At 42.8% G+C, this 23,066-nt stretch overlaps 2 protein-coding genes across 2 annotated transcripts; both read right to left on the bottom strand.

Moving 5' to 3' along the window:
* Positions 1–7,562: 7,562 nt before the first annotated feature.
* On the bottom strand, positions 7,563–14,087 carry LOC140349011 (rap1 GTPase-GDP dissociation stimulator 1-A). Its single transcript, XM_072435203.1, has 6 exons — positions 13,968–14,087; positions 13,070–13,177; positions 12,271–12,393; positions 9,945–10,070; positions 9,093–9,275; positions 7,563–8,169 (listed from the first exon to the last, which is right to left on the bottom strand). The coding sequence occupies exons 1-6, from the start codon at positions 14,050–14,052 to the stop codon at positions 7,883–7,885; spliced, it is 912 nt and encodes a 303-aa protein (XP_072291304.1). The 5' UTR covers positions 14,053–14,087; the 3' UTR covers positions 7,563–7,882.
* A 5,902-nt stretch (positions 14,088–19,989) lies between these two features.
* On the bottom strand, positions 19,990–21,682 carry LOC140348475 (tripartite motif-containing protein 16-like). The gene has a single exon (XM_072434415.1). The coding sequence runs from the start codon at positions 21,658–21,660 to the stop codon at positions 19,990–19,992; it is 1,671 nt and encodes a 556-aa protein (XP_072290516.1). The 5' UTR covers positions 21,661–21,682.
* Positions 21,683–23,066: the final 1,384 nt, after the last annotated feature.

The following is a 23,066-nucleotide window of genomic DNA, read 5'->3' as shown; positions in this document are numbered from 1 at the left end:
TCTCCTTCTTTGACGTTCGGTGCTTCCACCGTACAGCTTTATTCTTTAGGCTTCATTATGTCCACTGATGTCGCTGCTTGGTAGCCGTGCGTCTACGAGACTGGGCGAGGACAGGAGACCACCCCCACCCCCATCTCGTCACTCTGATCACTCTGACTCCCCAAAAGCAGACCCCCATCACTCCGGCTCCCATTTAGCGCCTTTAGCCTGTTTTCTATATCTGCCCAATCAAGCTCCTTTGTTCCAAGGAATCTCCCTGCAGCTTTAGCAATGATCCTGATCCTTTCAGTTCTGCTTTGAGTCTGAGCAGCACAGTTTACAACATCCACCATAAAGAGTACAAAATCCTCTCTATCCACAACCAGGGTATTCTCATTAATTCTGGAACCTGCACATTTGGGACCTCCACTCTTGAAACCTTCACACTTCTTGGGAGCCACGCTGGCCTTTCTCATTTCGCCCTGGCTGGGAGCAGCGCTGGCTCCTCTCTCTGTATTTACTCTAAACTCATTACTTGAAACTTTCTTGACTGCATCTGCATAGGATATACCTTGAAAGACCTTTATTTTCTGCACCTCAGCAGCTCTTTTGCTAAACCTGCATCCCCCGTAGGCAGAGCTATGTTCTTCCCCACAGTTACAGCACTTCAGTTTTGCACCCACGTCACACTTCCCATACTCGTGATCTCCTGCACATTTACCACACCTTTGCCTCCCTCTACAGACCGCTGCAATATGCCCAAAGCGCTGGCACTTAAAGCAACGCAGGGGCGGTGGAACATATGGCCTAACGTCATGGCACATGAACCCAATGAACACCTTACTAGGCAGGCACCTCCCTTCAAGTGTTACCATTACCGACAAGCTGTCACATCTTACCCCAGACCGGGTCACCTTCAACCGCCTAGCGTCCACCACCGTAGCTCCAGTCAAATTCTCCTTAACTTCATCCACAGACGTCGCCGTAGGGACGCCTACGATAACTCCTCTGACCGTGTTTCTTTCAGCATCAGACACAAGAATGTCCTTTCCACCCAGACGTTTAGTTCCAATCGCCTTCCGTTGCTGAGCCGCGTCCTTGCACACGACCAGCAGCGACAGTTAGGCTCTTTGACAATGCCACTGAATTCCACTCCTTAAAGGATGCACTATCCTGTGCAAGCTTTATGATCACCTTACAGTCTCTGCTCTCACCCCGGATATCAATAGCTTCGGCCTCATCCTGCTGCTCATTCCCAGAACCCTCGGACGAGCTAAGGGACTTTTTACGTTTCCGGGCACGTGCAGCCAGAAAAGGCTGCTCCTCCACGCCGTCCAGAACGTCTTCGACCACCGATCCACTCTCCTCCGCCATCTCCCGTCTCTCCAGACCGGGTCGTTGTATGGCGGCTGGTGTTACAATACTGCCAGAAGTTCCTCCTTAGTACTTTTACGGACTACGACAGAGTCTGAGGACAAAGCACTGGAAGTCAAGGCACTGGAAGAAGAACTTTTAGGACTACGACAAAGTCTAAGGAATAAAGTCTGGCGGTAATGCAACACTCGGATGTCAACCGCCATAAAACAACAACAACAACAACAAAGTCTGGCGGTAATGCGACACTCGGCTGTCGACTGCCATAAAACAATAACAACAGCAACAACAGTCTAAGGAATACAGTCTGGCGATAATGCAACACTCGGATGCCAACCGCCATAAAACAACAACAACAACAACAACAACAACAACAATGTCTCAATGACAAAAAAGTCATTCCATTCTATGATGTAATCAAGTACCAGTAGCTGTATGACATCCTAGCAGAGTTTTGGATATGTGTGAACACTCTAGACTCTTCAAAGTCAACTTTAGAGCATAAAACACATATTTTGAAGGCGTACAACTACAGGAGGTGGCAGTAAATGCACCTTTTCAGTTGGCTGCCAAACGCCATTAAAAGTACACAACAACACTAACAACAATCAAGTCTCTGCAGAGGTGAGACACACTTTATAGTCGAGCAACGGAAGTACATACTAGTTACTTTAAGAAGGACATACAAGTTATTTTAGTATAGCCGTAACACAAATAGTAAACTCTTCACCACAAAAGATGGCAAGTTCCCGGTATTGGCAGAAAAAGATTGATGTAAACTACAAGAACGAGATTTGTGAGGTTTTTGAGCTGGCAGCCCAACATTACTTGCCAGCATTCTTTGAGGAGGTGAATAGAGAGGGCCCGATCCATAAGGCCATCTTCACATTTCGTTTAACGGCTGGTGATTTCACGGCTCAAGCCCAAGGACCGACGAAAGCCGAAGCCAAACTAATGGCAGCGCGGCAAGTTCTCCCAGAGCTGCGGCGTCTTCCCCTTCCACCTGAAGAGGAAAGACCCAACTTCTGGAAAAAGAAGAAGAAGAATCGCACTGTTTTCAGGCAAGGACTACCCCTATTTGAGCCACATGAAAACCCAGTAGACTGCCTGGATAAACTGCTGACAAACTTGAGAGGGAAGCCAGCAGAATACACTTTTTTGGATGCGCACCAAGAAACAGATCCTTATGTTGTTTCTTTGCAACTCATAGCGGCAGATCAGACAGTGGTGGCACTAGGCTTGTCCATGACAGACGCGAAGAGAAACGCTGCAGCTAAAATGCTCAGAATCTTTGGATACAACATTTGTGTTTCGGAGCCACAGCCAAAACTTAAGGAAGAGCTGCCTTGTGTTGCCACAGAATCAGAGAGCAAAAATTATGTTCTTGATGAGGTTACACAAGGTGCTGATGGGACCCCAAAGGAAGATGAAACAAGTCCTCATCAAAACGGCTGCGCCCAGCCACAGGAACAGCCCCCAGCAGAAGGCCCAGAGCTGCTGCCTGCTGATGTCCTGCCCATGTTGGCTGCAATGGGGGTGATAGAGTACAACAATGGTAAAATCCAGTGGTGTGAACCATCTCTGCAGAAAGAGAAAGAAACACCTGCTGGTATTGTGAAGGTCACGTCAGAAATTAGTGACACTTTCATACCTGATGTCACCTGTGAAGATGCAACAGCGTCCCAGGAACTTAAAAATGGACCAGATGTTTCCCTGGACCAGACACCAAAAGAGGAGGATCAGACTTTACCTGTGGGCCTGCTCCCTCTTAAAGGCACTGAAGAAACATCTTTAGATCAAGCTGAAACATCACTTGAAATTGTACCTTCAAATGACTGGGACATTTCACCTGAACATCAGCAGCTGCTTGAGGAATTTGAGCCCAGCATGGAGCTACATAGTCTGCCTGCTGAAATCCTATCCAATTTGTCTTTCATGGGGTTGATTGTTGAAAATAATGGAATTGTGGAATGGGCTGAGCCTAAAACAACTACCACATGTCAGGAGGAGTCTAAAGATGTTTGCAGCCCTCTTCAGACACTGCCTGAAGAAGCCCAGACCAGCAGGGTACCAACTGTTGGGACCATCATGGGAGGGAAGGCTGAGACTTATCTAGCAAATGTCAGCAAGCTGACTTCAGAAGGATCAGGGGATCAGAGGGCAGTGAGTCCTATACTAGACATGCCTCGTCCAGAAGGAAACAGCATCAGCAGTGTTTCAGAAAACATGGATCCAGAAAATCTCTCAGTACTGTGTGAAACAGAGGTGTGTGACGTGTCCAGGGCTGAGCTTGTGATACGTCCAGAGGCTCGCTACCTGATACCCGCCTTGGTCCAAAAAGTTTTTAAAATGGCAGGAGCAGACAACTATTGTGGCCGTACTCTTATTATCGCCAAGCTCCACAGTAAGATCAAAGAGCAGCTCATTGTTGATGGACAACGTAAACTCAGGGTGAAAGACTTGGATAAAATAGGCAAAAAAGCGGCCAAACGTCTAATAAAGGAATATGGCTCCGCTGACGCAGTTCTGAGGGCTCTTCGGGATCCAGACACTGCAGAGTTGGAAGCAGCTATTGTGAACCATCTCAACACTGAGCTGAGAGCCTTCCAGAACGGGCCCAAGTTTGTCCTGGCATGCTTCTCCAGAGTGAGGAGGGCCTTCATCAGTCATTAGGCACCTGCTGTGGAAAAATCTCTCTAACAATTAACAAAAAATAAAGTAAAACAATAGAACAGAGTTGTCTTATCTCAATCGTGAATGGTTTAATTCAGTGTACAATCTGAATTAATCCTTCCCTAATCCAAGTCCCTGTCTCTTTCCTAGTCTCTAGATCCAACTCTGCAGTGGTTTACTTTAGTTTTACACTTGAACAAAGAGTCACATGACCCACATCACTTTGAAAGTTACTGGCTCTGAAACAAATGGTAGGTAGAACAAAAGAACAGAGGTAGTTGATTGTCGATAGTCGATTTACATCCTGACCGTCTGACACTTAAAAGGTCAAAAGACAATGCCCTGGCCTCATGCAAACAGAGAATCACAGCACAGACATGCAAGTATCAGTTATATGCTAACAGTAGGGTTCACGTTCGAACTGGAGATGTGAAGTCTATAATGTCACAAAGAATAAGGACTAAATTATATTTTTCCATAACAAACCCAACCCGAGAGGACCAGCATTTCAACCATTTTGGAGGAAGTCTTTGTGGTGTGTTAAAGTGCAGTAACAATGTGAAAAAACGAGAATCAAGCCTGCACACTTATTCCAAACCCGCATTTAATCGACAAAGTTTAGATCCTACTTCGGATAGAAACGTAAAGGAAATGTTTTTGTAATTAAAATTTGTCAATTTAATGAAATGAACAAACTAAAATAACCTTATACAGCTCATGTTAACGTATCCAAAATGTAAACATTCCCCACTGGAGCAAATTAAGAAGATGTGTTTAGTGTAAGAAGAATATACGCTATAGTAGTTATTGTGACAGGCCAAGAAAATTAACAATTGACAACAACTCATTTACCTTCATCCATTTGGGAAGATTTTATTTGGTTTGTCATATAATTTGAATGCAGATGATTTTCAGATTTCTTTGCCTATTGTTAAAACCGCAGCAGCCCCCTGACACTCCTAATCGACTGTCTAGGTGTGGCCAAGGCTTGTTTGGCCCTTTTCTTTTCTTTTTTAGGGGAGGGTAGGACTGAGGTCATATTGTTCAGACCGGCTTGTTCCCTTGTCGACTTGGCACTCTTAAAAACCATGTGCGTCCCACTGTCACCAACTTTTACATTAGACAGTGATTTTAAAGTTGACAAATAAATCAATGCTGTCTTAAATCAAGTTTTTATCATCAGCGACTTTTAATCTCTGAACAGGCCATGCACCTGAACATACAGGTCTAGTGTAACGCACATGAGCAGCGCTCAAAACGCACTTTTCCATCTGCAGTCTGTCAAAACATTTGCCCCGCGACTTTTAACAGGATCCTGAAAACGTGAGCACATCACACCACTTCCTGTGACTTCGTACTGGCTTCCTTTTCATTTCAAATGAATGGACTGGCCCATCTCAGACCCCTGTGCGCTCTGAGGTCCGAGGGCCAGCTCAAGCTTGTGATGCCTAAACCCTTAAATTTAAGCTTGATGTATCCGTGAGGTTTGCATTGTGAAATGTCTTAATTTTTGCTGTGTCTGCACAGACCAGATTTTCTGCGTTGCCGTCAGGGAAAAAATGTTCAACTATGCGGGCGGTCCTCATGGAAATTAGTGGCACCACCTATCAGCTACCTCCGATTTCTACAGTTCACAGACCATAATTATGCCTATGCTTTGATCCAGTGGGGCAAAGTTAAAAAGTACAGAAGTAAAATATTGCGACATATAAGAGACATACGGGAGCTGAAAGAGGGGAGAAAACGGAGCATGCTTCAAAGACGCTGAACAGCGCATTTCAGACAATACAGATGTGCTGCAGACACTGAGGGCCGACATGGACGCGATGCGCTGCAGACAGAGAACAAGAATATGGAAATTAAGATCCTGGATTTGGAGTCCAGGTCCCGTAGACCCATCTTCAGACTTGTGGGGCTCCCAGAAGGAGAGGAAGGAGAAATACTGACAGTTTTCTGGAGAAGGTTGTCCCAAAGCTCCTTGTAGGCTCCGGAGTGGAAGTCCCTCCCATCACAATCGAAAGAGCACATCGCCTAAGCAAACCAAGACCAGCGACTGATAAACCACGAGGCCTGATAATGAGGTTTCTTAACGATCGTGTGAAAGAAGGTGTCATGACGGCTGCAAAAGTTAAAGGAGACTTTACAAAGGCAAAGCAAGTCCAGATATTCCATATGAGGTTTGTCAACAACGAGCAAAGTTCCACCACCTCTGTGAGGAGCTCGAGAGGAGAAAACTGAGACATGGGTTCTCTTTCCCAGCGACTCTTCTGGTGACTTTTGAAGGTTAAAAACATGTGCTCAGAACACCAGGAGAAGATGCAAAACACAGAACTGAACAACAAGAGACTGAGCGTCATCAGCGTGGAGCATGTGAGTTTAGGTTGTGGTGATACATTACTGTAGATTTGAAGAGACTGATCATGATGTGACTTGTTTGTGTTTGACATCAGACTTTATGCTCCATGTAGGCTGTCTGCTTTGGTACATAAACATAGAACACAAATTATTTTTATTTTTTATCTTATAGACTATTTTTATTTTTATCCTGTTGCAAATTTGAATTGTTCTTGACTCTTTGACTCTTTGACGTTTTATCATTGTTAATTGTTTTATGTTGCACTGAATCACCAAAACAAGTCCGTTTGTGATTTCTGTTCATTGACAATGAACAGAACTTTTCTGATTCTGACAAACTCCCTCTCCCTTTCTTTCTCTCTTTCTCTCTCTTTTACTGTATAGCGTAAAACACATACTTTGAAGACGCACAGCTACTGTACGTCGCAGTAAATGCACCTTTTCAGTTGGCTGGCAACCGCCATTAAAGAAACAACAACAACGCTCATTGAAGTGCCAAATGTCAGAGATTGGATTGGTGGGAACATTTGAAAATACATGTAGAGGGCAGGAAGGAGCCAGGAGCGGTCCGGGAGCTTTCGGGGGCCCTTCATTTGGGATGTACTTCCCACCATTTTTCCCTTCAGGTTTTGGGTTCGGTGCATGTTTTTAGCATTAACCCTTTTGTTTTCTATTTTATCCTTTCAGCTGTTTTGTATTTCTTGTGTTTTTGTTTGACCGGAGAGATTAAAGCCACTCAAAGCTCATCAATGGCATCGGAAGATTTACACGTAGCATCCTTTTACATTAATGGTATATTGAACCTGATTAAGCCATTTTTTAAAAAGTAACAATTCTGATGGCACTGGCTTTGTACCTTAGTCACAAACACATGTACATGCGGAAAACCACCGCTTTACAGTCTTTGGTCATGTCACAGTGTTTGGCAGATGTAGTTATTTGTACTCTCCCCTTCTGCAGAATCAATGTCACTGTAATTATGGAAGCAGTGAAGCACGGCAGCTTTATAATAAAGATGTTATTGAAATATTGCGATACATGTTTCCAATACGATGCTATTCAATACAGAACAATGTGACAATATATTGCAAAACGAATGGACATGGAAGAGCAATTAGGCTACATGAATTTGTATACCAGATTATGTGTTATACTTTATTTACGTGAAGTGAAACATTTATTTGTGAACTTAACTTCAACTTGAACATATTTACGGGCCTAAATATTAGTCTTGGCAACAGCAAGCCATATATTGGATATCAGTATCGGCTCAAAAAAAAAACAATAATAAATCAATATTGTCCCATACATAGTCATTCTCTCAATGAAATCTCCAAATGCAGTCAAATCCAATGCTAAATGTGTTTAATGCAGCTCTGATGTCACTGACGTTTATCTGAGCGCTTTTACTTTGACAAAACCACCTGGATTTGTCACATTCCGCTTCACTTTTGCTCCAGTTAGAATGTTTCCTTCAGTTGTCAGGACGGGAGGGCATCTGTTATAGAAAAGTGTGGAACATCCTGGTCTTGAGGCTCTTGGTCCTGGTCCGGTTCCTGTTCCAGTGCTTGAGGACTCTGTAGACGCTGGATCCGGTTCGGACGACGGAGAACAGGGACTTTTGCGGCGTTTGCTCGAGCGAGCCCCAGAAACGCGGGGAACAGCGGCGCATCACGTCCATGTTCACAGAGAACTGCCCCGGCGCAAGTTGACACACCTTCACCACGGTGACCCAGGACCCCGCCCACCCGCACTTGAGGGGCGCGGAGCCTGTAAACGTGCACTCACCTGCAGCACAGAGAGAGAGAGAGAGTTGTGGTTTATTATGCTTTCATGTAAGGGTTTTAATACAAGTTTAGATTTACTAAAACATGAAAGGCAACAGAATCAGAGCTGGAGTGAGTTTCACTGAAGAAACTAGGACTAAACCAGGTCTAAACTAGGATTAAACTAGGTTCAAACCAGGTCTAAACTACTTCAGGACGAAGTCAACACTAAATCAAGTCTTAACCAGGACTAAAACAGGTCTAAACTAAGACAAAACCAGGACCAAACTATGACTAAATCAGTTATAAACTAGTTGAGGACTAAGTCTCAAGTATACAGAACTAAATCGGGTCCTAACAAGGACAAAACCAGGACTAAATAAAGACTAAACCATGTCTAATACAAAACGAAACCTTTCCAAAACACTGAGAAAGAGAGACAGACAAACACACAGAGACACAGACACACAGACACACAGGCAGAAACACAGACAGAAACACAGACAGAGGCACAGACACACAGACACACAGGCAGAAACACAGACAGAAACACAGACAGAGGCACAGACACACAGACACACAGGCAGAAACACAGACAGAAACACAGACAGAGGCACAGACACACAGACACACAGGCAGAAACACAGACAGAAACACAGACAGAGGCACAGACACACAGACACACAGGCAGAAACAAAGGCACACAGACAGACACGCAGTACCACACAGAGACAGACACTGACAGACACAGACACAGATAGAGACACAGACACAGACATTGACAGACAGAGACACACAGAGACTCAGAACCACACAGAGACACAGACATACAAATATTGTGGAGTTTATCTCACTGCTGTGTTCATGGGACAAATATGAAACATAAATATGTGCGGACCACGGGGCACTTAAAGACTCAAGGACCGAACTCCGTCCGTGACTTACCTGGACGCATGGCCACGCCCCTCTCCCATACCACGCCCACCTCCTCGCTCAGGCCCAGCCCACTGAGGTTACAAAGCGCGAGAAGACACGCCTCCTCCAGCAGGGGGCGCTCTGAGAAACGAAACAGGATGGAGACGAGGCGAGGGACGGCGCCGCAGCGAAGACACTGGTCCTGGAGACGAGCTGAAGGAGAAAACAGAAGAGAGGAACAAAAGCGAGGGAGAGTGATTTATGTTTGACAGTAAATACTGATAATAAACACAAGAGTCAGAGGTCAGAGAATTGTTTTATTCAACCTTTACCTGTCTTACACCTAAAGATTGGGTTTTAAAGATAGGACGGGAGAAGTTACAATCAAAAGTACTGCTTACGGTGGGTAGAAAAATGATGGCCACATTTTGTTCCTGGGCCATAGTACACCGCATTCCCAGACATAACAAGAGCTGGGATTACCATTACGAACACAATAAGGCGGAAACCTTATTGAAATTTAAAAACCGACATCTGCAATCTTTGTTTTGACGCGTCTGCTCCTGCATCTGCCTCAACAAAGTTTGGTGTTGTTTTTCGATGGAACTGGGCGTAAACCACCAACCAAATACTCTGCAATCAACCACTGGAGACTCTTTATACAACTGAAAATCTAAGTTTGAGTCCTGGATTTAACTGATCCAGCTCCCCTGCAGAACACACAGAAAGAGGGTCTGGAACCACCAAATCTAGAACTTCTTTTACCTCAGATTGACAGAGTTTAGTCTGTTGAAGTTTCTCTGTCATCTGGGTGACTTTTCCCCCACTCATTTTGTCTTGACCCAAATGGACCTTGTGTTCGTCTGGTCCTGGTCTACTCACAGCTGTCGTAGCACATGCGGCTCAGGGCTGTGGCCGAGTGGATCAGCAGGTCCTGGTCCGGACTCGACAAGACCGAGATCAGAGCCGGGACCAGGCCAGAGTCTCCGAAGCCTTTCCGCACCAGCGCTGTGGCAGAGAGACTTTAGTTTAACGCTTTAACTAGAGAAACATGACAGAAACGGCTTTATTACTTTTACTTTAACGCTTTAACTAGAGAAACATGACAGAAACGGCTTTATTACTTTTACTTTAACGCTTTAACTAGAGAAACATGACAGAAACGGCTTTATTACTTTTACTTTAACGCTTTAACTAGAGAAACATGACAGAAACGGCTTTATTACTTTTACTTTAACGCTTTAACTAGAGAAACATGACAGAAACGGCTTTATTACTTTTACTTTAACGCTTTAACTAGAGAAACATGACAGAAACGGCTTTATTACTTTTACTTTGTTTGGTGTGAAAAAACCTGTGGTAAATATGTATAATTAATCTTAACTGTTGTGTGTTGTGTATATGGATTTTTGCCCTTGTTTACATTCTGGTTGCTTGGTAACAGTCTGGTCACATCTGAAGCTCATGTCAAACCAGGAAGTAACATTATAAACGCCACCAAATTTGTCAAACTGGAGAAAAATGGGCAAAATGTTTAGTAAAATCTTGAATACAATCGCATTCCCTTGTTTTTACTTTACTTTAATTATGTCATTATGTGCACTTTGAAGTCAGTTAGCTTTAGTGTGTCGCAACTGTCCGGTTTAATCACACCAAACAAACTCATGATTTGTAAAAACGTGTGAACCCGCCATGTGCACTTCAAGTAGTAGCAGTACAAAGATAAAAAATGGACGGGAACTTCAAGTTTCAAGCTAAATTCCCAGTGATTTTTAACATCAGATCGATACCAGATATTGATTTATCGATACTGACAGAAGTGTCAAAGTATCAATACTGCAAAACTTCTTAAATACTTACATTCCTCCCCCAAAAAAGGCTGTTTTTTATTGGATTTTTGTAATACATTGTTCATATTTTAGCTTTTCTGCACATGCATTTTCCGGACTATAAGTCGCACTGGAGTATAAGTCACACCAGCCAAAAAATGCATAATAGAGAAGAAAAAAACATGTACAAGTCGCACTGTATAAGTGTCCATTTTTGGGGAAATGTATTCGATCAAATGCAAGACCAAGAACAGACATTTAATCTTGAAACGCAATTCAAAATAATTGATTAGAGAACATGGTGAATAGGTGTACGTATGCTAACGTAAGGGATCATCTCAAAATGGGTTGAAGCTGAAAAGACTTAATATTTTTCGCCCTGGGGGGGGGGGGCAGTCATTGTTTTGAAATGCTAAAAAACCCTCTCAGCAACGAGCATTAGGCCAACATTAGGCGGCGGGTGCGGCGCGGAGCACGGGGAGTGCGTACGGGGAGCACGGCGCACCGCTGCCCGTGCGCGGCCCTTGCGCACGGTGCGTTGTGATCACAGCGCGCAGTGGCCCGTGCGAGGGAGCACCCGCCCCGCTCCCCGCCCTGGCCACGGCGCACCGTGGACCATGTGGATTGAGTAAACAAACATGCGCGACAGGTGACATTATTTGGAGAGTTCATAACTTCTACTGATAAACATACCAAAGGATGTTCAGGGACTAAAGGTGAGCAGGGTCTATCAAGCTACTATGGTTTTATCAACGCGTTAACATTTTATGTGAAGCCAGTCTTTCGTCTTTTGAGGGGGGGGAGGGGGTCCAGAGAGAGACGAAAAAAATGACGTCTTTTCAGCTTCAACCCATTTTGAGATGATCCCTAACACCTTCAGCTACATGAGGCACAGACAGAACTGTGGTAAGTGTCTGGTATGTTACCGTAACATATTAACAGTTATTCAGATAACTATAGCATAAAGAACATGCTAACAAGTTTACCAAAGCATCAGTTTTACCCCAAATCACTAAATCCATTGAATTCTTCTTCCTCTGTGTCACTTCTAAACAACTCCACAAACTCCAGAGGTAGAGGAAGTGCAGATTCTTCTTCTGCGTCGCTTAGAGCCTAGAGCGCCCTCTTGTGGTTGTCAGTGTGAAAATAACAAATAATATCACACAAAAGTCGCTCTGGAGTATAAGTCGCACCCCGGCCAAAACTATGAAAAAACGTATAGTCTGGAAAATACTGTATATTTACTCTTCATATTACTTCATCGTGATGGCCACCGTAAAATTGTTTACAGTTGAGGAGTTTCAATGCATTTTAGTGCAAAACTCCCACTCTTCGGATTTGATTCTGGGGGTTTGGGTTTTTTTTTGGGCAACACTCACAGTTGTTGGCGAGCGCCGACACCAGCCGCGCGGTGAGAACAGCCTGAGATCCTCGGTTCCTCAGGTTCAGCGCGAGCACCGGCAGAACCCCGCTGACCACCACCTGCTCCGGAGCGCCGCCGTCTGCACACAACGGGGAACTACATCACATCTGCAGACACGTGCCCCATTTTTATAAAGAGAACAACCAGAGAGTATGACGTTTAAAAAACAACAAGACATGCGCAGACATCTACTAAACACAAATGCAAACATAATCTTTAAGGGCCCAGTTAAACGTTGTTGTCTTTTAGAGCTTTGTACCACTCTGAGGTGAACACATTTTTTTGATTGTACTTCCAACCCTGTTATTTCAGCTCCTAATATTTTATTTATTTTGCTCTTCTGACATAACGGGCAAACTGTTGGTGTCCAGTAAGGATTTAATTTATTGTCTTGTTGGGTTGAGATTTTATTACTCTGCCTGTCTCGTATTTTAAAAGTTTCCAGGATAATAATCTAGAAAATGTTGATCCACTCTCATATTATCTTTGTTTGGTAAAGAGCATTTCCTTCACTATTAACTGTCAGGTCAGTTAATTAATTTCTACTCTTATCTTCCCAATTTCCTGTCGCACTTATTTTTTCTTGCAGACACATATCCTGTTTTTATATATATTTACACTCTTCAGTCAAGTGCACGCATTAACCAAAGTAGTTACACTTACAAACCCCTTCACACTCACGGAGCGAGTCGAACTTCTGGGATGAGCTCTAGTGTTTTGTTGCTAAGCGACACAGAAGTAGCAGCAGAACTCACGCTTGTCCCTGATGCAGTTGAGGACGGTGGTCAGATGCGGCTGCAGTTCTTTGTCCAACAGATCCAGACCCAGAACTCGGATTGCGCCCAGAGCATTGTTCAGGTTATCTACGACATAAAACATCATCATATGTTATTTTAACACATGTTGTGATTTTACCAAAAGGTTTTGAGTTCAAGCCTCAGCTTTGGGCAAACAAAAATATATACATAAAATTCGCTACAAATATTAAAAGACATTTCTTGGATTGCTTCTGTTGACCAAAGATCAGCACAATTCTTATTCAAAATCACACAATGTTCTCACTTCTCTGTAAGTACAGAAGGAGATTTTTATTTTAGGTGCTACTTCTAAGCTTGTTTGTTTTTATGTATATTTCTACTTAAGTTACAAAATTGAGCGCTTTTCACCACTGACTATAATAATAATAATAATAATAATATGTCAGTGTAATCCTTCATTTGTCCAGGAGTGTTCCATTGTAGACTCTGTGAATCGAGTCTGGGAATTCAGTATTTATCCTACTCTAAGTAGGGCCTGCCCACCGGGCCCTACAGGCCCCTCTTGATAAAGGGAGTTTTTGGTTTCACTTGAAAATACCCTCTTTGTTCTCTATCAGACCTGTAATGTGCTATCTACATCCTATTGTAACTTGACTTTTGCTCCCTCCTCACTGAGGACCCGATTAGCATCAGAATGCACCGGACGTTTCCCGCTCCAGGGTTTAAAACATTATTATATACGACCGGGAGGTTGAATCCTAAACAGACATGGAAGTTTAAGATTCAACCTTCCAGTCGTATATAGTAGTATCTTGAAACCCTGGAGCAGGACACGCCTGGGGCATGCTGATGCTAACACTACGTGTAATAATAATAATGCTACGTGGCTCCTCACCGTTTTTGGTGCAGAGCAGCTGGTTCTGGTTCTGGTTGGCCCTGTCCCGGCTCCGCTTCTTCAGTCCCAGGTCGGGCCGTGCCATGATCTGCTCCGCTGCAGAAACTCAAACCCATCGAACACAAAACTGTGATGGATTAAAGTGTGCGGCGGCTTCAGCAGGAGCAGGAGCAGGTGGTGCTCAGGTAAATCCTCCTGCGGCTCATGTTTACACACAGTTTACGCTCACGGATTAAAGGTACATAAGTGGACAGAGCTTTGGAGCAGCAGAAAGAGCAATTAAAGAGGAAAACTCACTATTTAAGTGCAGCGACTGGTCCTGATAAGAGAACTATAGTTTAAAACAAAGATATGTGGGGAGAAAAAATACTTTAAGATTGATTAAAAAAAAAAAAAATACTGCAATAAAAATGTACGGAAGCCAAAAATGTACCAGTAAACATACAAATACAAAGTACTTTTCCCCTGTATAATATATAACTATTCAACTTCATTTAATTTCAGGCTCTGATTTTTTGGAGGGTTTTTAACACATTTCCAACATTTTTGTTAAAAAAAATTGTATACAAAAGACTTTACCAACATTGCTCTGCAAAATTGAAGAGATGTTTACGTCCCACAGGCTCCTCATAAAAGATCCGGTATTTTGATTCAATGTCACGTTCAAGTGCAATCAAAACAACAGCACCACCTAGAGGTCAGAGTGGTAATAACTGCTGCTCAATACGCCACACGTTACTTTAGTCCTGGTTCAATCTAGTCTTACTTTAGTCCTGGTTCAGTCTAGTCTTACTTTAGTCCTGGTTCAGTCTAGTCTTACTTTAGTCCTGGTTCAATCTAGTCTTACTTTAGTCCTGGTTCAGTCTAGTCTTACTTTAGTCCTGGTTCAATCTAGTCTTACTTTAGTCCTGGTTCAGTCTAGTCTTAGTTTAATTTTTGCTCAGTCTAGTCTTAGTTTAGTCCTGATTTAATCCAGTTTTACTTTAATCCTGGCTAAATCCTGGCTCGGTTGGATTAATCCCAGCTCCTTCTGAACTGCTTCCTCTTGAACTCACTCTCCTCTCAGCTGGAGGCCCATATTGTCCCAGTTTGTCTCCTCCATGCTGCTCCTCTAAATGAATCCAACATGGCCGCCCCCGCACGACGCAAAACCAATTAAAAAATATGAATCGCGCCGCAGTGGATCCTGCTGCGAGAGAAGTGTTTGTCTCCATAAGCCACAGTTTAGCTACATCTCAAGCACTTTGAAGGGTTTTAAGGCTCATTAACAATAAAAGCGGATTCAGATCTTGCATCATTTAGGCCTTGAGACTGGAGAACGCAGCGGGCGGCCATCTTGGCTCAGAAAAGAAGGATTATTCAAAATGTTTAGTAAATAATGACACAGCCCTGAGGAGCTCTCCACCAAATGTTCATTCATAGTTTTACTTTTTGGGCTCAATTATGTTTGTACAGTGCTGAATTGCATTCATTTTATTCCAGAAATTGTACTTTTAATAATAGTTTTATCATAATTAATCCTTTTTACTTAAATTTTCTTTATTTTTTTCATTGTAAATATGTGATAAATTCTGTTAACAATGAAAGAAAAGATGTTAACAATGAACCATGATTTTTCTTGCACCTCAGTTCATATAGATATAATATAGATATAATTTTAACGGTGTTTTCTGAATTTGGAAAACATTGACTGTGTGCATGTTTAGTCCAGTCCATCCACTGTGGTTCTCTTTGAGGTTTCTCTTTTTCCCACAGGTTTTTTTGTGTTATTTCCTTGACAAAGAGAATGGTCTAAGGACAGTTTTCCATTTGCTTATTGTCTGTGAATGTTGGTTAATCTAATGTTGGTTAATTGTCGTTGGTTAAATCCACAGTTTCGTGAAGCCCTGTGACGACTGTGGTGATTTTAGTCTTTACAAACACGTGTCTTAAATGAGGATTCAAAACAACTGCCATGGACACAATAAATGGATACCTTTGGAGCATACGTCTGGCAGCAGCAAAGTGGATAACATAAAATGAACCAACGATCAAGCACTGGACCATTACAAAAGACATTCGAAAAAAGAAAAAGTGAAAAATAAATACATTTAGACTTGATTTGGAAATGGACAAATTTGACACACTATGGACCAAATGGGACGTTCATGCCGGACTACACGTTAAGGACTATTTGTAAATGTTTGTCTTTCGCTCTCGGTCTTTTTCCTGTGCCGTTAAATGCTGCAGATGAATTTCCCTTGCCTGACCAGCCAGTCCCTCTGTTCAAATGCAGAAGGGTCTGGAATCGGACCATTGGGGTCAAATCACTCTCCAGCATTAACCGGTCCAACCACCGCCGCCAATTTGTGTCACGTGTCTCAAATGCGGAAGACGTCTCTCAAATATTTTTGGAACATTCAGAACAAAATATATCACTTCATTTACCTCAGATTTACAGAGTTTAGTGCGTCGCTTGTTGACTCAGCAGAAGTCGGCAACGTTTCTCAGTCTGTGTAATTTTTATGTCTTCCTCATAATCCGCCATGTTTGTTTAGACACAACGGACAATGCGTTTGTCTGATTGGTTAATCCGCCTGTCAATCACTCCCTTTGGAAATTGGAGCGACTGGGTTGTATTCCAGACCCTTCTGCATTTGCACAGAATGTAGGAGGGACTGGCTGGTCAGGCAAGAATTTCCCCACAATCAATAAAGTACCGTAACCTTTCAACCTGACCTAACTAACATGTCCAAGCCAGATCGTTGAAGCTACGCAGGGACAGGCCCGGTTAGTACTTGAATATCAGGTGCCACAGGGGGGCGGTAGTATGCACTGTTGTTGTGTCCTTGGGCAAGACACTTCACCCTCCTTGTCTCCCGTGTCCAAGTACAGAGAGTGCGCATGTGACGGTGAATGAGGGACAACGGAAATTAGCCAATGTTTACGACCTGACGTGTTGATTATCGTGCACTGTCCCGACAAAAGAAACACAACAATACATTAAAAAAAGATAAAGCCCAAACGCGTCCGGCCCCACGTGGTCCAAGATGTGACCTTTATGAGACGAGACAGTTCGCCAGTCAGTAAAGCACTGTCCGTCTCTGTTTTATCTTCCTTATTTTTCAAACTGGCCTCTTTGTGTCTCTTGTTTACAGCCGTTTGTGCTTGCTCTGCTAACGAGCGCTGTCCAATAAATCAATGTGAGAAACAAATCTGTAAATCTGTACAAGACTGTAAATGCCGGACAGAAATCTAAGAGGCATTTTGTAAACTGCAACAAGAAACAAGCACGCTCACCTCACAGCAAGAAGGTGTCTCGTTGAGTTGCGGCTTTGTGTATGGCGTTTGCACGTTCTCCCTGTGTCCGAGGTTTCTTCCAGGTATGAAAAAGGTTTAATATGGTATTTTTATTTATTTTTTCAATATCACAATAAAATAAACACAAACCCTTTTAAACATATGATGCATTGATATACAGTAGTGCTTCAATGAACTCCTCTACATTTCTACCACATTGTTTTGAGTCCTACTTTTTAAACACATACCGCTAATCTAATCAATACTTTTCAGAAAAATAGCAATTAGCTTTTTATGTCAGGCAGCGCTATTTTTTTTTGCAGCTCTGGATCATTATTTTGGAATAATTGGACATAGAATATAAGCAAATATGGCCCCTCCCATGCCAGAGAGGAGTGAGAACGTGACCCTGAGAAAGGAACCGGTGCGCCCCCTTGTGACGCTCTAAAGTATTGCATTACTCAGTTAGTTTGCTTACTCCAGACTCCATCCATCCATCCATTTTCTACCGCTTGTTCCCTCTCGGGGTCGCGGGGTGACTGAAGCTTATCCCAGTGACTTCGGGCCTTAGGCGGGGTACACCCTGGACAGTGGAATATTCAATAACAGTGGGGTGTTTCTTCTGTATAAGTCAAAATAACATATTGAATGCAGTTATCAACATTTTAACCCCTTTAAAAGCATATTTAAATCATGCATTATCACTACAAGCCTTATACAAACACCCCTTTATTTTATTCTTTAACAAGTAAGCCCAACAAGAGCATGAAGGTGCAGTGGTGAAGTAGAAGGTCCTGAATTCCATTTCCAAACTGGCAAATGTTTCTGTGTTTCAGATTCTCGACACAGCAACGGTCGTAAAAATGGGTGAACAGATATTAAATCCCACTCCCACTAATTTACAGCACAATTGTCATGTTGTCATTTAAACGGTTGTGCTAAATTGCTGTTGTTGACTTATCTATTCATGTATTAACCTTTATTCAACCAGGAGAGAAACCCACTGAGCTCGAGACCTCTTTTTCAAGGGTGACCTGAAGTGGACACGTGTTAAGAGTGGACTTCTGGACTCTGCTCTCTTTAATCACAGCGAGTCGTGCGGCGGCCGGTGACGGCAACAAGATAAAGAGTTGTCTCCTCCGACTCCTTTGATAATTACAGTCATTAGGAGACACAATGGAGCGCTGCCTGCAGTAATTATAATGTGAGATGAAAAGTGTGACAGGCCCAGAGACAGAAGACTTCACAATAGTCTTTGTAGAGTTTAAAGCCCTGTGTAACATTTCAGACAAAAAAATAGACTCAAATTGACAATGTTTTCTAATATATTTTAATGAATTTTACTCATTTATTGCTATAGTTTTATGGTTTTGATGTTATTGATTTTACTGATTTTAAAGTGAGATCAAATTGAGTTTTTATTTCTTTATTTTTGGTATTGATTTGTCTTTGTGCAGCATTTTGGAAACTGTTTTGGTCATAAAATGTTCTATACACTGTAAATAAAGGGGATTTGGATAAAGCTTTCATTGGATAAAGGGTGTTTTATTTTACTAAAAAGTTAAAACCTTAGTGCGTATGAGAGGTTATTTTTTTAAATTCTAATTATTACTTTGTTTGGTCGTTTAGAACCTGATAACAGTTAAAACAGCAATTTAACAAGAAAATGTGTTATCAAGTGTTATTGTTTGTTAGATCATAGTTATTGTGTAATTACATGGACTTTGGCCCTTGTTTACTGTATGGTTGCTAGGTAACTGTTGTGGAATTACCTCTACCTCTGGTCACATCTCCTGCTCATGTACAACCAGGAAGAAACACTGTAAACATCACAAAAACTGTCGGAAAAAACTTTTTTTTTTAAAGAAAGTCGTCTAACCTAAAATGTACTTTGAGCAGGTTTGCCTTTTCACAGACCTGACTCGAAACCTGTCTTGGAGATGAGTCCGACACTGTGTCCATAGAGAAGGTTCCAGAGCAGGGGTGGGCAATTATTTTCCTCCTAGGGCCATATTCGAATCCAGGCAAGTAGCGGATTCGAATATGGCCTTAGGAGGAAAAAAATTGCCCACCCCTGCTCTGGAACCTTCTCTATGGACACAGTGTCGGACTCATCTCCAAGACAGGTTTCGAGTGATCATTAGTGTGATTTTTTAAATTAAATATCAGATAAAATATAGGCTATTGAATCTATTATTTAATTCATTTCATGTCATCTTTATTAAGAATACAAGTGCAGACAGATGTTTCAGACAGTTAAAAAATAGAAACTCAAATCTCCAGAGTATAGCTTTGACTCTACATCTCCATAGTCATAGATGTAAGCCATCCACCAAGAATGTCAATGTTAATACAGCCTAATGTATGTGAAATAAAACTGTTTTACCTGTAACTGCACAATATAATATCATAACAGTTTTGTGGCCGGTCCCTAAGAGTTTGAGATGATTCATATGGCAATAACATGTCTGAGATGTACTTTGGTGCTAGGCCATGGAGAGACTTGTACACAAGCAGAGCTGCTTTAAAGTCTCTTCTCTGAGCCACAGGAGCCAGTGCAGAGACCTGAGAACAGGACTAATGTGATCACTTGGTTTGTAGGTTTTAGAGCGAGACTCTGGAGGTGACCGCTAACACTTTCTCTTTGTTGTCTATAAGGCTTTAGAAATATACTGATTAAATATGACTTTTAAGACACGTTTGATTGGTATGATGACATCAGCACTGCCCAAAATGTAATAATTCATGTAAGTTTTGTGAAGTAAGCAGTGTCTCCGTAGCCCCCGAGCCACACTCCAGCGTGCAGAGGTCGTGTGAAGGTGGTCTGCACCCGGTGGAGCAGGGTCATAGTGTCACCACAGACACTGTAGAAGCAGAGAGCCCCTGCAAACTGGTCCAGGTAAACCCCGATTCTAGACGACATCGGGCCTGAGACACTGGACTCGATATTATCAAACCAAAATGAATATTTATTTTGGTGTATTGCCAAGGACCAAGATGTAGTATTGTTTCCAAATACATATTTGTCTGAATCATATTTGTATGAAAGAGCTATTCTCACAGTTCCCTTCACCTCCACCTCCCAGTAACAACGGCCCCGCAGCTCCTCCCTGCTCAGAACCTGACAGTTTTTTGAGAAATAAAACAGGCCTGGTACCTGATGGCTCACATTTAGTACTCTTCTGTTCCCCTCTGACAGCTGTAGATAGCCTGAGTTAGCAGTCTTTGGATCCAGTGTAATGTCTCGTGAATATTTTAAGAATTCGTCCCGGGTGCTGGGCGCAGGTGGAGGTGGTGAGTCCTGAGGTTCTGAGAGTAAAGAATCAACATCAATATCTGTAAATAAGTCTGCTACTTCAGTGATATGATGCGAAGGGTCTGGTAGTTTAAAGTCACTCAGAGCGAGCTGGAGTTTGTCCACGAGCGCTGACACAGCTTTGGTCACTTCCTCAAAGTAGCCTTGGTGTCCTGTTTGGATCCTGGTCTCAGTCTTCTGTGTGGGCAGTGAGGGGCAGTGCAGGATAAACTGGTTATGATCCGGGGTGTTGGACAGTAACTCCAGCTCAGAGATGGTCCTCTTCAGCTCAGTGGCCTCTTGTTTCAGTCGGTCCTGGAGCTCTTGGACTTGTTTCAGTTGTTTCTTCTCCTCTGACAGAATCTGCTGCTCCACTTCAGAGCGTCTTTTCTCCAGGAGAAGGGCCAGGTCTCTGAAGTTGTCCCTGCTGCGCTGCACTGCTCTCTGGGCAGAGCGGCTGATGTCCTGGGACCCCTGTTGGAGCCTTTTTAGGTCCTCCTCTTTGTCCTGGAGGTTCTGGAGGATGAGGTCCTTCTTGGCCTCCAGCTCTGCCTGCCTCTGGGCTCTTTCGGCTGCAGAGGACACGGTGTCATGTCCCTTGTGATGGTCCACAGAGCAGAGGCAGCAGAGGAGCTGCTGGTCTGTGCGGCAGAATATCTCCATCAGTTTGTTGTGTTGGCGGCACATGTTCTCCTGGAGTTTGTCGGAGGGGGCCACCAGCTGGTGTTTCTTCAGCATTGCCACAGTGTGATGAGGCTGGAGGTGTGTCTCACAGTAAGACACCAAACACTGCAGACAGGACTTTATCGCCTTCAGCTTCTTCACTGTGGGACACACGTCACAGGCCACGTCCTGGGGCCCGGCGCAGCGGTCAACAGGGGACGCTGTCTTCTTCAGCTGCTCCACTAATGCGGACATCATGATATTTTTGCATAAGACAGGTCGAGTGCTGTATTTCTTCATGCACTCTGGACATTTGAAGTTCACCTGTTGATCCCAGTAGTTCTGAATGCAGTTCATACAGAAGTTGTGTCCACAGGGGACAGTCACCGGCTCCTTCAGTAAATCCAAACAGATGGGACATGTCAAGGCCTCCATATCCAGAGCTTTCTCTGCCATTTCTCCCTCAATCAGATCGTGTGCTTTCCCTGAATGACACTTATGGCGTGACACAGGCTCTGCCCTCTCTGTGTTTGCAGAGGAAGCAGGAGGTGCAGCCTGTAAAAGAGGCAGGTCCCATAATATACCATTTATTACTCTACAGGGCCATAAATATATTCACCCACTACATACAGTTTTAGACTAGAATATTTTCAAATGAACAAAATGCTCAAACTAAATATTCCTCCTGAGATAAGAGCTATATTTAATAAGATTTAGTGTTGAGGTTTCTAAAGTTACATGCTGTAGAATCAAACAAGGACGAGGAGTGAGTCTCTTGTGGAGAAAAGCAAAGGGATAAAGTTCACCAGTTGCGTACGTGTTTCCAGGACTTTGTACTGATTTGTATTTATTCACTTCAACATATAAACTTGGCAGCTGGGAACAGTTTTAATATGCATGTTGTTTTATTTTTCCATGTTTTTTTCTATATCAGAAGAAAGTAAAATATTGCATATTGTAATGTAGAGGGGAAATCCTAGTTTTCAATGTTTTCAATTTCACAGAATGTTAAAGCAGCATTTCCACTCCCTCTGAGTCAGAGTTCATGAACCAGGAACAACTGATAAGAACATGCACCGTGCAGCTTTATTTTCATTTATACAACCAAAAGCAACCTAATATGGTCACAAACATACAGATGTAGGTTTATGTTTAGGGCGTGAGAAATGAAGTGTATTTCACAAATAACAACAAGCTCTTGACCTATGATGCTTAATGGTTGTTAAAGGCACTGTTTTATGCATGTTGGAGGGTTTTATATACTTCTTTGCACACAGAAACATTGATATTTAACTCATAATGATAGACAATTTGCTCCAGCAGGAGTAAATGTAGCATACTTACACTTCCACAGCCTATTTCACCAAACTAAACACTCAATCGACCTCTTTTTCCCCTAATTAATTGGGGCGTCTTAAGGAAAGATAAGTTTATTTTTTCAGCACAATTTCTAAGATATGCATTAAATTCACAATGCAACCAGATAAAACAAATCATAATTATAAAATGTACTTTAAAAGAACTGTTTTGAGGCTCGTTTGGACTCTGACTATGTCTCAGTTCCAGATTTTAGCTGCATAAAACTGAAGTCTCTCCAAGTTTAGATGGTAAAAAGCTGCTGATGTTATTGATTTGATGTGGCTGTTGAAGTTCAAGTCTGAGTCCATTATTACCCCCAGATTTACAACTTAATTTGTAGGTTTTAGAGCGAGACTCTGGAGGTGACCGCTAACACTTTCTCTTTGTTTCTGTGGCCAAACACGATGATTTCAGTCCTGTCTGAGTTCAGCTGGAGAAAGTTGTTTTGCATCCACAAACTGATCTGTTGGATGCAGTGACAGAGTGAATCTACTGGTCCATAG

Source organism: Eucyclogobius newberryi, unplaced genomic scaffold (genome assembly GCF_026437365.1).
Source record: "Eucyclogobius newberryi isolate DKJ021-1_F unplaced genomic scaffold, fEucNew1.0.hap1 SCAF_7, whole genome shotgun sequence".
Classification (NCBI taxonomy): domain Eukaryota; kingdom Metazoa; phylum Chordata; class Actinopteri; order Gobiiformes; family Gobiidae; genus Eucyclogobius; species Eucyclogobius newberryi.
The sequence above is the reverse complement of the archived record's forward strand: the minus strand, read 5'-3'. Positions and strand labels throughout refer to the sequence as shown.